The 15,944-nt window shown below is 40.3% G+C and overlaps 1 protein-coding gene across 2 annotated transcripts in view; it reads left to right on the forward strand.

The window, feature by feature from the left end:
- Nucleotides 1-15,944, forward strand: part of wdr48b (WD repeat domain 48b) — a 96,758-nt gene that overhangs the window by 24,705 nt on the left and 56,109 nt on the right. For both annotated transcript variants that reach the window (XM_048615230.1, XM_048615236.1), the window contains exons 2-3: nt 7,015-7,155; nt 14,958-15,036. In XM_048615230.1, coding sequence (XP_048471187.1) covers nt 7,015-7,155; nt 14,958-15,036 — 220 coding nt within the window. The remainder of the gene's footprint in view (nt 1-7,014; nt 7,156-14,957; nt 15,037-15,944) is intronic.

Consider the following 15,944-nt stretch of genomic DNA (forward strand, 5'->3'; position numbering starts at 1 on the left):
GATGCCATTCTAAACTAATCCCATCTGCCTGCACATGGTCTTTTTCTCTCTTTTCCCTGCCTGCTCATGTCTGTCCAAATGTCACTTAAACATTGCTATCATATCTGCTTCTACCACCTCCCCAGGTAGCTTGTTCCACGCACCTGCCACCCTCTGTGGTTTAAAAAAAACTTGCCTTGAGCAACTCCTTTTTAAACTTCTGCCTTCTCCTTTTTAAACCTTTCCCCTCTTTTAAAAAGCTGTGCCCCCTAGGATTTGACATTTCCACCCTGGGGAAAAAGACTTGGAGTGGATAGTCAATCCATGGTCAGAAATCAGACAACAGCAGGTTATGGTTCAATAGGTTTTATTTGAAATCACAAGCTTTTGGAGTGTAACACCTTTGGTCAGGTGAAGTGAGAGAGAAGCACACTTCGGCCGTCAAGGATATTCAGCTCCCGATCTTCGGGTAAATGTTCTCCAAGTTGGCCTTCAGGATACATAACAATGCAGAATCGCTGAGCAGAAACTGATAGCCAAGTTTTGTACCCATGAAGACAGCCTGAACCATGATCTTGGGTTTATGTCGCACTACATGTGACTCCACCACACTTCTGTATCTGTAAAATCTTCCTTTACTGTCCTGTTTTGACACCATCACCTTCATAAATTATGATCTCTCTACCTTAATTGGCTTGTACCGTTTTGGATTACTTATTACTTTGGTTAGACTCTCGGCATGTGACTCTTATGCCTATCATGTTGTTCCATTCATTTGGCTTGTCTCCAGCACGACCTTAATTTTAATTTATTGTACTTATATCTTTGCCCCATTTAATCGGATTATAGGTCATCCCTTTGCTTGTTATTCAGTTGGTGACCCTTTTTGGTCACCTGCAGAGACTTATTATTCGACACTCCACTCACACTATTTGTGTGATCATTTGATCTCGCTGCCTATAAATTCTGTGTCTGCGTGCTTCTCTCTCACTTAATCTGATGAAGGGACTACGCTCTGAAAGCTTGGAATTTCAAATGAAACTTGTTGGACTATAACCTAGTGTCATCTGATTTCTGACCTTGTCCACTCCAATCCAACACTGGCACCTCCACATCACTACATCCATGCCTCTCATAATTTTATATAGTTCTATCAGGTCACCCTTGGCCTCAGCTGCACCAGTGAAAACAATCCAAGTTTGTCCACCCTCTCCTTTATAGCTAATATACTCCAATCCAGGCATTTTCCTTAAGCCTCTTTTGCATCCTGTCCCAATCTTCCACGTTCTTCCTATAGTATGGTGACCAGAACTGCATACAGTACTCCTGGCCTAAGCAGAGTTTCGTACAGCTGCAATGTGACTTGTCAAATGCAAGGGGAAAGTTGACTTCCCAAAATGCATCACCTCACCCTTGACTATATTAAATTCTATCTGCCATTTCTTCACCCAACTTTTCAACTGATCTATATCCTGCTGTATCCTTTGGCAACATTCCTCACTATCCACAATTTCTTCAATTTTCATGTCATGCAAAGTTACTAATCAGACCACTTGCATTTTCAGCCAAATCATTTATACATATTACAAGCCTGATCAAATGCCCCTGAAACCACTTTATATCAAGTCATGTAACATTGTTGGAATTTTGTTGCAGAGATAGTAGGAACAGCCGATGCTGGAGAATCCGAGACAACAAGGTGCAGAGCTGGACAAACACAGCAGGCCAAGCAGCATCAGAGGAGCAGGAAGGCTGACGGTTCGGGCCTAGACCCTTCTTCAGAAAATGAAGAAGGGTCTAGGCCCGAAATGTCAGCCTTCCTGCTCGATTGTTGGAATTTTGTTTACCTGCACCTGGAATATTATGTACAGTTTTAGTTTCCATATTTAAAGAAGGATATAATTAGTTTGGAATTAGTGCAGTGAAGGTACACTAATTGGTTCCTGGTCAACAGTTGAGTACTTTGAGTCTACAATTTCTGTAGTTTAGAAGAAGAATTGTGATCTTGGTGAAAGATCCAAGCTTACAAAGAGGTTTCACTGGGATCTACTGAGATGTTGATTCCCTTGGTTGGGGAATCCAAAACAGAGAGGCACGCCATTTCAGGATAAGGATTTAAATGAGATGAGGGGAAAATCCTATCTTGAAATCTTTGGAATTCTCTGCCACATAGGATTGTGGATGTGCCATCATCGAATACATTTAATTTTGGGATAGTCAAATTTTAGTGTCTCTGGAAGAAGTCGGGAAAATGGATTTGAAGACCAAGGTCGGCCATGATCAACTTGAAAGATGCAGCAGGCTCAAATAGTTGAATTATACTGTCCTTTTTTTTGTTCTGAAAATTCCTGAGCATCTATCCAATTTCAGAACTGGTTATCATCACCACATGTACAGCACTTGAAAATTTAGAAGTTTGACCTAATGCAAGCCTGTAAATTGAATATAACAAATTTGCGAGTATGCTCCTTTTTAATGTCCTGAATACCGTTATCTGTTGTTTGTCTATTTTTGTTATTGTATGATTGAGTGTTCGCAGCCTAGTGGTATTGCCGTCATTGCATTTCCTGCTGTCAACAGCATGAAGCTGGGGGCTTTATCATTGATCAGAAATTAAACTGGACCAGGCATAAAACATTATGACTTTAGGTCAGAGGCTTGGAATTCTGTGATGAAACCTACCTCTTAACGCATGAAAACCTGTCCACTGTTTACAAGGCACAAGACAGCAGGGTAATTGAATACTGTCCACTTGCCTGGATGAGTGCAGCTGCTGTACTCAAGAAGCTTGATACCATCCAGTGCTAAGCAGCTGTCTTGACCAGAACCAGTTACAACATTCTCTTCCTCCACCACAGGCATACACTGACAGCAGTATATACTATGTCCAAGATGCACAGCAACGACTTGCCAATGCTTCCTTCAACAGCACCTTCCAAACCTGCCACTGTCTCATTCCAGGAATCAATTTGTGAACCAGGGAAAGATGAGGGCTGTAAATGAAATGAAGTACCACCACCTGCACTTTCCTTCTAAGCTCACATTCTGAACTGACGTTCTTTCACTGCTACTCTGTCAAAATCCTGGAACTCCCTTCCTAACATCATTCCCTAAGAGGGGAATATTCACATCGCACGGATCACAGCAGTTCCAGAAAATGGCTCACCACTTCTCTCCAGGGTGATTAGGAATGGGGAATAAATATTGGTCTTGTCAGCATGTTCGCATTCCAAGATGAATTTTTAAAACCTTGCCACGCAAGTTTTGAAACCTAAATTTGCAAGTCTAATGCCTAATACCATTAGCAGTCTAGCTGCATCAAATTGTGACCCAACCCAAATTAACCTCTCTTATCCCACTTTGTTTAATGTTTAAAACACAGACAACATGATTTCTGTGCTCTTCTTACAGTTTGGGAGGTCTTTTTCACTAACTGTTTCATTAACTTGTGTTTTTATTTGTTCACGTGGACATTGTTGGCTAGGCCAACTTCTTTTATACATCAACCTGCTCAGCTATGGTATGAAACATCAATGGAGCAGGTGGGACAACTTGAAGGTCTCCTGGCTCAGGGGTAGCGATACAGCCACTGCACCATAAAAACTCAGGTCAAGGACAGTGTTCATTGCCCATCCATTATTGCTCTGGAGAAGGTATTGGTAAGCTGTCTCTTGAACTGCTGCAATTCCTGGGATGTAGGGACACCTTCAGTACTATTTAGATGGGAGTTCCAGGATTTTGACCTAATAATTCTGAAGGAATGGTGATATATTCCAAATCAGGATGCTGTGTGGCTTGGAGAGGAACTTGCATGTGTTAATATTCCCATGCACCTGTTGCTGTTGACATCTAGCTACTGCAAAAATCACCTTTTCTACTTGGTATGTTTCCAATCAGAAAAGAGTTTTACCCTGAACTCTCATTGACTTTAGTTTTGCTAGGACTCCTTAATGCCATACCCTGTTCAATGTTGCCTTGAAGTTAAGGGCAGTCACCTCGAATTCTACTGTTTTGCCCATTATTGGGCCAAGACTGTAATGAGGTCAGGGGCCATGTGGCCCTGGTCAAACCCAAACTGAATGTCATTGCGCTGGTATTCCTTTGTGAGTGATGCGTGATAACATTGTTGATGACTCCTTCCATCACTTCCACTTGAGTGTAGACTGAAAGGGCAGTAATTGACGGGTTTGGATTTGTCCTGCACTTTCTACATTAGGTTTAGGGCATATCTAGGCAATTTTTCACATTGTTGGGTACCCCTATTAGAACAGCTAAATCTGGAGCACAAATCTTCAGCATTATTATTGGAATGTTGCAATATTGGTCTCTTCAACTGTTCTGATATCGTGGAGAGTGAACTGAATTGTTTGAGGACTGGTATCTATCTTGCTGAGGTTCCTAAGTGAAGATGTGAAGATGGTTGTTTTTTTTTGCTTTTAGAAATATATTTTCAATTAAATTATTTATGCAAAACATAATCAGGCTGATGCTTTATTGGGTAAATGTGGATTGATTTCTACTTTATAAAAAGTTAATTGCACTAATTTAGTTTGACAGTTATGAGAGTAATTAACTTAATGCTTTTTATTGTTGTTGACAGCAACATATAAAATTAAATGTGAAACTTGCATTTATTAGTAGCAGATAATTTCAGCCTCTTCTATTAGAAAATGGATTATAATTTGTTCATATCCATCTTTGCCTCTATTATTTGACTGATTTGTTAATAAAACTTAATACTTCAAGCTACACGGCTTTAAAGCCTTTGTGAGGCCTGAAAGTGATCTTCTGAAGAAGGGTCTACACCCGCAACGTCAGCATTCCTGCTCCTCTGATGCCGCTTGGCCTGCTGTGTTCATCCAGCTCTACAGCTAGTTGTCTCTGTCTTCATGTAACAAGTTATGTTTTGAATCTCTGCTGTAAACTGAAGCTTGACAGGTTACAGCAGAATGTCCATTTGTTGAATCATAGTGGTTGGTGAAAGTGCTGGCTGTCCTGTGGCTCAGCATTTGAGCAAAGAATCATTTTATGTACATCTCTACTTTTAGACATGAAGGAAATGAATCTTAATTCTTTTGAAATGTAGTACAACTGTCATTCAGGAAACAAAAACAAAAAAAAATAGCAAGAAAATAAAGGTGCATTTTTTAAGATGGTACATTTTAGCAGTTGTAAAACAATATTGCAGTGTTTAGTAATAAAATTCCCAAGTCAGTTTCAAGTTCAGTTACTCCCATGTCTGTTCCAAATTCTGATCTTTTTATGTAGACATGAACAGGAAATGAACTGGACACTGCACAATCTAAATACAAGATAACAAGGTGTAGTGCTGGATGAACACAGCAGGCCGAGCAGGAAAGCTGACATTTCGGGTCTGGACCCTTCTTCAGAAATAGACCTGAAACGTCAGCTTTCCTGCTCCTCTGCTGCTTGGCCTGCTGTGTTCATCCAACTCTACCCTTTATTATCTCAGATTCTCCAGCATTGGCAGTTCCTACTATCTCTCTCAATCTAAATACAATCATTTTCTGAAAGAAAATTGCTAAACAATTCAATACAGGAATGAAAGCTACAAATCCCATTCCTGAACTGACTCTGAATTGATTCATTTTCCTTGCACATGGTTGCTTAACTACTTTGATCAAATGTTGGGAGTAACAGTATTGAATCTTCATGAGGCCACTCTGTATGCAGCTATCGAGCTGATAATGCACTTGCCTGATTTTATGGGCAAATGCTCAAGTTTCTGTTCCGGTCACACACCAGTTACCCAGAACTAGTCAAAAGGTGGACTGGTACCTGCCCGTGTGGATGGATTAAGCTGCTGAATCTGTTAATGAATAGGAATCTGGCTGTTTTCCACATCCAGCAATGACGTTTCAATTAATGGACCAACATTACCACTGGAGTCACTCGTGAAATGCTGGTTTGAAAGGGAAGAGTATTGCACTCACACATATAGCACCTCTCGCTGCATTGCAGCCTGCAAAGTATGCTTTAAGTTCTCAGAATAAAAGTAAGCTCTCTACCTTTTGATGCAAGGCACTATTTGAGAATCTAGGTGGGCACAAAATATCTTTCCTTTCAAGTTAATTTCACTGTGATGATGTAAGCGTTTGTTTACTACTATGACCTGTAATCTATTATCAAACATTTTTTGCTCAACATGGGTTTTGCAACCTATCGTGGTCTGTCCTACATCTATGGAAGTTTAAACAAACTGATGATATTTAAACAGAAGTACAGCGCTGATGATGTAGCCTAAAGTAAGTGCCATTCATGTTGCCTGGAACAAGTTCCATTCTCTAACATCAATCTTCTTAGATTGCTATTATAGCTGAAGTATTTTATTTTCAAGAAGACCTTTGTCTTGCCTGTCTAAAAATACTTTTTTTTTAAACAGGCACAGCAACTGTTTACAAGGTATGCCCATTTTTGTAGTTGCCAGAACTAAAGTATCACTCAGATACTAATAGCCTATTTTACGTGCAAAGTTGTGGTAAAGTAGGTTGGAAAAGTTAATATTATCTAATTGTAAGTTAAGATTTATGAGAGTAGTGTAGTGAAGAATTGTCAGTCATATTCCTTCACTTGCAAGCTAGCATTTTGGAAAGTTTTCTCAAAGTTTTTTGTCCTGCTTTTCAGACCTAAAGAGGTTCTTGTAAGTTCTTCTACGTAAAATATAGTGGGCATGTATGTATGTGTTATATAAAAGTATCATATTTGCTCCTCTTAAACTATAGTTCTAGTGCCTGATTTGGTTCGATGACACCAGGCATAAAGGGACTAGGCTGACTTTAAATATTTAATGTCGCTGAATAAATTATCAAAATGGGGAGGATGTTGTTTTAGCTTGCATGTGAAGAAAGTATGAAAAGGTGCTGCTGCAATTTTAATTCCCTGCATGAACGTTATTTGTTCCTGTCAGTACTCACTACGCAATTCAGCCGGGATGACAGCTTTGTTTGTTTTATTATGTTGAAATATGACTCTTGTGTAGTAAACTTATTAATGGCAGACTCTTATTGACTTCAGGTGTCTTATGTGATTCGAGATGAAGTAGAGAAGTATAATCGTAATGGCGTTAACGCACTTCAACTAGATCCCTCGTTAAACAGACTGTTTACGGCTGGTCGCGATTCAATTATCCGGATATGGAGTATCAACCAACACAAGGTGAGAAATTTGATAGTGTCTTTGACTCTGTACACAGTTAGATGTATTAAAATGTGCAATCTCAATATTTACTCTAGAATTGACAGAAGGAGAATGTTAAGGATCCATCAATGCAAAATGTACTTCGAGTAAATGGAGTTCATACCAGGATGCAAAGTGCCTGAAAATATTTTTCATGAAATAGTCTGAAATTGAAGTACAATCTGTTAATCTATATTAATTTGATTTGGGAGATGGTGTGGGAAAAATAGTATTGTGCTGGAGAATTAGCCATGATCAAATTATTTGTCAGACAGACTTGATAGACTGATAGGAACATAGAAACAGAGTGGGCCAATGAGGCTTATAGTCATAGAAATCTTTAGTACAGAAAAAAGTCTTTGTCTGTCAAGTCTGTACCCGTCAAAACCAAGCACCTAACTATTCTAATCCCAATTTCCAGCACTTTGCCCATAGTCTTGTATGCAATGGCATCACCAGTGCACATCTAAATAATTCTGGAGTTTATGGGATTGTGGAAAATTCATCGATCGGTCATAATTAGGAACAGTTGCATCTTTCCAATAGTATTAAACAATTAAGGTTGTTTAAGCAAAATAAATGTAAGGATGTTGGTGAAGACTGTAATGTGGCGATTGTTGTCCTGTATAAACAAACCATAGGTGTTCCACGTTGAAATTGAATTTAATAAATCTGGTCTTTTCTGAGCTAATAGAAGAGGGAAACCATTGAGGATAAAACCTAAAATAAGCTACTGAAGATGCTGGAAATCTGAAGTGAAAACAGAAAAAGCTTAGAGATATTCCAGCTGACAGCATATGTGGAGAGGAAAAAAAGAAGTTAATCATTCAGGTCCAACCTTTTGTCTGACAATCTGTTAGATGGTTCATTTATTTCTAGTTTTGAGGTGTTTTATTGGATTTAAGACATTAGTCATACAACACAGAAACAAATGCTTTGGTCCAACTCATGCACCGACCAGACATCCCAATCTGGCCTAGTCCCATTTGCCTGCATTTGGTCCATATCCCTCTAAACCCTTCCTATTCATGTGCCCGTCCAGATGCCTTTTAAATGTTGTCATTGTACCTGCCTCCTCCACTTTCTCTGGCAGCTCATTCCATATATGCACCACTCTCTTCATAAGAAAGTTACTCCTCAGGTCCTTTTTAAAATCTTTCCCCTTCCCCTTAAACCTATGCCATCTAGTTTTGGACTCCTCCACCCTAGGAAAAAGACCTTGACTATTCATCCTATCCATGCCCCTCTTGATTTTGTTAACCTCATTAGGTCATCCATCGCCTCCAACACACTGTAGGGAGAATAAAGCCCCAGCCTATTCAACCTCTCCCTATAACTCAAACTATACCCTGTCCGCACTTTGGAAAATCAAAACAAATCACAACGCTGTCTTCCTCCTCCTGGCTTAGCAGCAGAAATTGAAATGTGAGGACCCAGTGCTAGTCTGAGGCAGCGGAAGAGCTTCTACGGGACTGTTTGGAATTGGTGGACTGGTCCATATTCAAGAAGTCAGCACCCGACCTAAATGAGTATGCCACTACTGTTACAGATCATAGCAAGTATGTAAAAGACTGTATGTCAAAGAAGTTAATCTGAATGTTCCCCAATGGGAAACCATGGATGAACTGGGAGATTCACTCCTTACTGGAGTCCAGGTCTGAGGCATTCAGTTGGGCAACCACAGCCTGAACAGGAAATCCAGGTAAACCTTCGTAATGTCATCAGAGACACCAAGAGGCAATACCAAACTAAACTTGAAACCCAGATCAGTCACGTCGGCGTCAATCATTTGTGGCAAGCCTACCAGAATGCATTGATCCTTTGCGATTTGCACAACAGGTCCATGGCAGAAGCCATCTCCGTGACCCTACACTCATCACTGGAAAATCTGGATACCTACATCAAGTTCCTACTTATTAACTCCAGCTCTGCTTTTTAATGCCATAATTACAAAGAAATACATCTCCAAACTCCGAGACTTGGGTCTCGGCTACCCCTTCTGTAACTGGATCCTCTTGACCCATAGATCACAATCAGTGAGAATAGGTGATAACACCACCTCCACCACAGGCCTCAACATGGATACATACTCAGCACCCTACTGTACTCCGCCCCAACTCCATTTACAAGTTTGCTGATGACACCATCGTTGTAGGTCAGATCTTGAACAGCGATGAGACAGAATGCAGGAAAGAGATTGAGTACTTAGTGGCACGGTGTAAAGACAGCAATCTCTCCGCTAATGTCAGCAAAATGAAGGAGCTGGTCATTGATTTCAGGAAGCAGAGTGGAGTGCATGCCCTGTCTGCAACAGTGTACTGACATGGAGATGGTTGAGGACAGTCAAGTTTCTGGAAGTGATGATCACCAACAACCTGTCCTGGTCTACCCACATTGATGCGATGGTCAGGAAAGCTCAAAAACACCTCAGGTAGCTAAGGAAATTTGGCATGTCTGTAAAGACTGTTACCAATTTTTATAGGTGCACCATAGAAAGCGTTCTATCTGGATGCATCTCAGTGTGGTATGGCAACTGCTCCTCTCAAGACCGCAAGAAACTCCAGAATCATGAGCACAACCCAGTCCATCACGCAAACCAGCCTTCCATCTATTGACTCCATTTATACTTCCCACCGCCTCTGGAAAGCAACCAACATAATCAAAGACCATTCCCACCCGTTATGCTCTTTCTTCCACCGTCTTTCGTTGGCAGAAAATATAGAAGTTGGAATACACGTGCAGACAGATTCATGAACCGCTTCTTCCCTGCTATTATCAGATTTTTGAATAGCCTTCTCAAATGTTAATTCTGATCTCTCTCTCTCTCTCTCTCTCTCTCTCTCTCTCTCTCTCTCTCTCTACCTTCTCAGCAGCTGTAACACTGTATTCTGCACTCTTTTTTTGTTTCCTACCCTGATGCACTTTGTATAGCACAAAATTTTTCACTATCTCGGTGCATGTGACAACAAATTAAATCAAATCAATCTGACATGAAATAATGTCCCACATGCATAATCTTTCTACTGTAATTTCTGCCTGCCCAACATGTCTACATGGTATTGCCAGGGTCTGTATTCAGTGTTACCTATTAAATGATGCTAATAACATGGTCTAATAGCACAGCTTGGCCATTGTAATTAATGCCACTTGAGCTGAAACTGGTGTTTAGACTTCACACAAACCACCTTCATCAAATTGCATCAACATTTCCTTGTGAATTTGTCTCCCCTTGTGCTTATCTAGCTTCCCCTTATGTTTTTAGCATAGTGAGCTCCACTTCCAACTTTCCTCTCGTTAAGGATATTACTCGGAGTTCCTTCCTGAATTTATTAGTGACTATTATGGTCCATAATTCTGGACTCCTGCCAATGGAAATATCTCTGTCTACCTGATCAAACTCCCTAATAATCCTAAAGATCTCTATTGTACATTCTTTAATCCTGTTTTAAACAGAAAATTCCCGTGGCCTGTTCAGTCTTTCCTGATAGTTATGCCTCTGTTATGGTATCATTCCAGTGAATCATTCTTTTCATGTCATGTCCTTTTTGGAATCTAATACGATTCCTACAAACTAAATTTTCAGCACTTCTGTAGAAATTAAATCCCACTATGGTGTGTGTTTTAATGCCCTTGTTAATGTGCATTGCTACTTTTTTATGATTTGTTTATATATAGCCACAGATCTACCTATTCTTGTACCCCATTTAGGCACTTGCCCTCTGTCTCACCCACCCTCCCTTACCTAAATTTTAAAGTTAGTGAATACACATCTCCACTTGAAGTTGTATCAGATTCTGCAAATATTCAAGCAAAACTGTCACTTCTTTAAATTGTGAATAACAGAATAGAAATTGGGTTCCTATTTATTATAAATGACCAGTGCTGTTCACTTGAATAAATCACTCAAATGTCTGCACTTAAATTGCGAAGAGCACAATTGATCTTTCTAAAAATAAATGCTTTTTCTCTTCCTCCTCCACCCCCTCAGCACAGTTTGTTCCATGCTACAGAACCCTGTTATTGAGAATAAAGTTTGAAATATCAAGAGATATTGAGGAATAAGTGCTGACAAATATAGAAATTTATTAATGTCAATCATCAATCCACATTGCCTCAAGAACTCGTGTATCCCTTGCCAACCTGCACATGATCTCTGTGCTGCCAGTCTGATACAAGTATTAATGAAGTAACTGAAGAATTTGATCATTGAATTTTGCAAGACAGAAGGTGGTAATTCCACCTGCTCTGTCTGTGTCACTTCTTTAAAAGTATGGGGGAGCTTTTTCCCCATTACCCTACATATTGTCATCCTCCAAAGAGGTTCAGTTGAAGTTTGAGTGTATGAGTATATGCTTCCACTTGCCTTTCGTGTATGGAAGAGTCTCCTCCTTTACCTTGCCCTTCTCTGGACAGCTTCTGGGAACTGACCCATTTGTCCGAGAGAGAATTTCACCCCAATTGCTCTATCAAAACCCCTATAATTTAGAATTTCTTCCTCTCTTCTCCCAGATCCTTTGTTCTAAGAACAATTCAGCTTCTCCAATCTCTCTACATTAGTGAAGTTTCCTATCCACAGTATGTCCTATATTACCTTTATTTCTGTTAAATCTTCAAAATAACCTCTCAAAGACTTTCACCTCCTTCCTAAAGTGTGGTACCCGAACTTCATACTGTATTTAGCTGAGGCCTAATCTGAGATTTGTAATGATTTAGTATGATTGACCTGTAAGGTTTTTGGAGTAGATTTGTAGCTCGGGTAGTGGGTGTTGAGGTTGTTGAAGTTGGTTGGCTTGCCGAGCTGGTTTCTTGTTTCGCAGACGTTTCGTTACCATGCTTGGTAATCTCCTTAGCGCAGCCTCCAATGAAGCGTTGGTGTGTTTTCCCGTCTGGTTTTTAAATAGTAGGGCCCGTTGAGATGGATTGACTGACTTCCGGGTTTCCTTTGTAGTGGAATGTATATGGGGTCGAGTTCAATGTGTTTATTAATAGCATGCTTCGTGGAGTGCCATGCTTCTAGGAATTCTCGTGCCTGTCTCTGCCTAGCCTGTCCCAGGATCTTGGTGTTGTCCCAGTCGAAGTGGTGGTTCTCCTTGTCCATGTGGATTGAGATGAGTGAGTATTGGTCGAGCCATTTTGTAGCCACTTGGTGTTTGTGTACCCTTAGTTTCCTTCCTGTTTGTCCGATATAGTGTTTCTCACAGTCTCTGCAGGGGATCTTGTAGATGACATTGGTCCTGTCCATGGCGGGGAGTGGGTCCTTGGTTCGGGTGAGCAGTTGTCATAGGGTTGACGTGGGCTTGTGTGCCACTCTGATGCCCAGTGGTTGTAGGAGTCTTGTGGTGAGTTCCGACGTGTTTCTGATATAGGGTAGTGTGATACTGTGGGGGGGGGGGGGTGGTGAGGAGATTTTAAAACTGGTGAAATCCCCGTTTAGGCCATCGGACTGTAGGCTCCAGAGGCGATTTCCTTCCTTAAAGGAGATTAGTGAACCAGATAGATTTTTTTTTTTTTTTTTTTTTCGTGTTCAAACTCCTCCATCTGCCTTGGGTCCTCAACACTACCTTGGTCTCTAGATTAAATAGTTGAGCTATTAATGCCACTAGGCCATCGCCTCCCCAGGGGATGGTTTTCCTTGACCATGATAGACAAAGCAGCTCCTGTAGTTCTCTATACTTAAAAGGGCAGTGGCGGCAACCTTCGTGATGATCAGCATATCCACTGCCATGAGCTGTCATGACTGTTTAATAATCACCTCTCATTCTTTTTATACTCTAGGCATTATAGGAATCACCAATTTGTCTTCTGATCATATGACAACCTCCCATCCTGATAACCATTCTAGTGAACTTCAGTGTACTGTTTCCATGCTAAATATGTCCTTCCTTGGGTATAGCGACAAAAACTGAGTCTAGACTCACCCAAAATCTCTATAATTGTGAAAAGGCTTCTGGCACTTCAATTTTTTTTGCAAATGTGATCTTGACAAAATGGTTGTATTTCAAAAAAAGTTTCCTTTAGGAAAGGTGAAATAGAAAACTGTTAATTAAGGGGATGATGATCTGTGCCTAGATACAGGCCTATGTGATCTGTAACCAAAACCTATTGAAAGTCAAGTCATGGGTTTTTCACCTAGGATAGGTGCTTTGTGAAACACTAGGAGATAAAGAAATTACTGTTATAATGAGAGTGCACTATCCTGTGTAAAAACTAGTTAGTGTTTGTTTGAAAAGTTGGTTACTGCTTTCTAAAGGAAGGGAATGGGGCCGACAGGACTTTTTGAGATATAAAGGGCACTGAATCACTGAGCTGGAGCTTGCTAGTGAAGGGCAGTGCTGGAACAGTGAGTGGAACAATTATGAAAGGACATGTATGATTCACCCTAGTGTGGCAGGGAGAAGGAAGATTGCTGGAAGATGGGAGTACCTTGATCTAGCAGAGGTTGATATAATGTAAACGTCTTATGGGATATTTTGAGTTAAATTAATTAATGTAAAAGTACCTTTAGCTTGATGTTAGTTGCTGGTTAAGTGATGTTTACTCTGCTGGTTTGCTGCAGATTTTTTTTTTAAAAACAGGAAGAATCGCAGGATGGGGTTTCACAAGTTGCTGAGAATTTTATCATTTTTAAATGTTATCCCTTCCTATGGTTTTGTAAATCCTCTAGCAATAAAGGCCAAATGCCATTTGCCCTCCACATTGCTTGCTGAAACTTTTTTTTAATTAACTCTTGGGATGTAGCCATTGCTAGCTGGGCCAGCATTTATTGTCTGTCCCTAGTTGCCCTTGAGAAGGTGTTGGTAAGCTGTCTTCTTGAGCCGCTGCAGTCCATGTGCTAATGCTAACATAATGTTCCATGTAGAAGTATGCCCAAATCATTTTGAGCATCAACGTTTGCAAGTTTCATGCCTTTTTTGAAAGAAAAATTCTGCTTTTCTATTCCCATGACCAAAATGAGTGCCCTCACACTTCCCGCATTATATTCTATCACCACTTACCTCTTGACTGTCTCATTGCAAGCTGTTTGTGTCCTCACAGTTAGCAATCCCATTCATAAACTTGATTACTTTATTAAATCTTTTCTTCTACGTCATTAATAGCTGAAGCCCTGGCACCGATATTTGCATCCACTAGTTGCAGCTTGCCAACTTGAAAATGCTCCATTTATCCCTATTCTTTTTGTTAGTTAACTAATCCTGTATCCGTATTAACACCCTCAACTGCATATCTTGTGCTTTCATCTTTTTGTATTGCATCTTGTTAAATGGCTTTTTGAGAATGCAAGCATACTCCAACTGGTAGTTCCTCTTTGTTTTGTGCTACACGCTCCAAAAAAATCTCTAAATCTGTCAAACGCCATTCCCATTTTGTAAAACTAAGGTGACTTTGATCATACAATGATTTTTCTGTGTGCATTGTTATGGCTTCCTTGATAAGTTTCAGAAATCTCCTGACAACTGTCAGACTAACTCACCTTTAGTTCCCTATTTTCTCTCTCCCTTCTTTCTTGAGTTGTAGTGTTATACTGTTAGACATTTTTAAAAAGTTTCCAAAACACTGAAGGAAACCCTGACAAGATTTTTGAATTGTGGTTCTGTTGTCTAGACCCAAGTTCATTTTACTTCTTGCAACATAAGTGAATTTCACTCAATGTGTAACATTAAACCCAGACAGCATAAGAGTGCTGTTCCTGAGGGCCTTCACTCTAGACAAATTGTGATCTAACTTTGAGGTTGTGCTGCCACTTGTGTTTCCATCTCATCATTTTTCTTTTTATGTTTCAGCAAGATCCTTATATTGCCTCCATGGAGCACCATACAGATTGGGTGAATGATGTGGTATTATGCTGTAATGGAAAGACCTGTGAGTAATTCAGACTAACTTCATTGAACACAGAGTATATTTAACAGTAATACAGTATTTGCAGCCAGTCTGATTTGTACCCTCGTTATATATCGGGCTGAGCAACTTGTAGTGCAAAGCAGCGCAAACATGATTCCTGTTTCATCTGGCCAACACCAGGCTCCTATTGGCCACTTGAAGTACTCAATGTTACAAGTGGCTGAACAAAATATTCTTTCAGCAGCCTTGGGCCGAAGGTGACCTGGTAGCTCTTCTATTGTCACTTTCGTTTTTCTCCAACATTCCTCCAGATTGGAGGAAGGTATAGGGGAGAAGTCAGAGGTAGGTTCTTCACACACAGTGTGGTGGGTGTGTGGAATGCGCTGCCGGCAGTGGTAGTGGAGTCAGATACTTTAGAGACTGTTAAGCAACTCTTGGATAGGCACATGGAGGATAGTAAAATGTAGGGTATGCAGGGTAGATTGATCTTAGTGGGATAATAGGTCGGCACAACATCGTGGGCCAAAGAACAGTACAGACTCTATGTTCTATGTGCCCTTTGCCCACCTCAACAATCCAGAATTGCATTACTAATACAAAAACAGAAGTTGCTGGAGAAACTCAGATTTCCAGCATCTGCAGTTCTTTTTTTTAAACTAAGTTACTAAGTAACTAAGTCTTGCTTGCTTGCTTCTTCTATTTTCTTAAGAGCTCTACAAGGCTAACGTTTATTGTCCTTTTCTATTTTGTCTATTCTATCTAAAACAGATGGTAGCTTTTGAAATGTTGTAGTCCATGTGCTCCCACTGCACTGGTAGATATACAGTTGCAGAATTGTGACCCATAAAAGTGAAATGTGTATGTTGCAATTGGAATGGTCTTTGACTTGGAGAGGATCCGGTAGGTGAGGTTCCAATACATCATCTGCT

This window comes from Rhincodon typus, chromosome 2 (genome assembly GCF_021869965.1).
Source record: "Rhincodon typus isolate 14 chromosome 2, sRhiTyp1.1, whole genome shotgun sequence".
Classification (NCBI taxonomy): Eukaryota; Metazoa; Chordata; class Chondrichthyes; order Orectolobiformes; family Rhincodontidae; genus Rhincodon; species Rhincodon typus.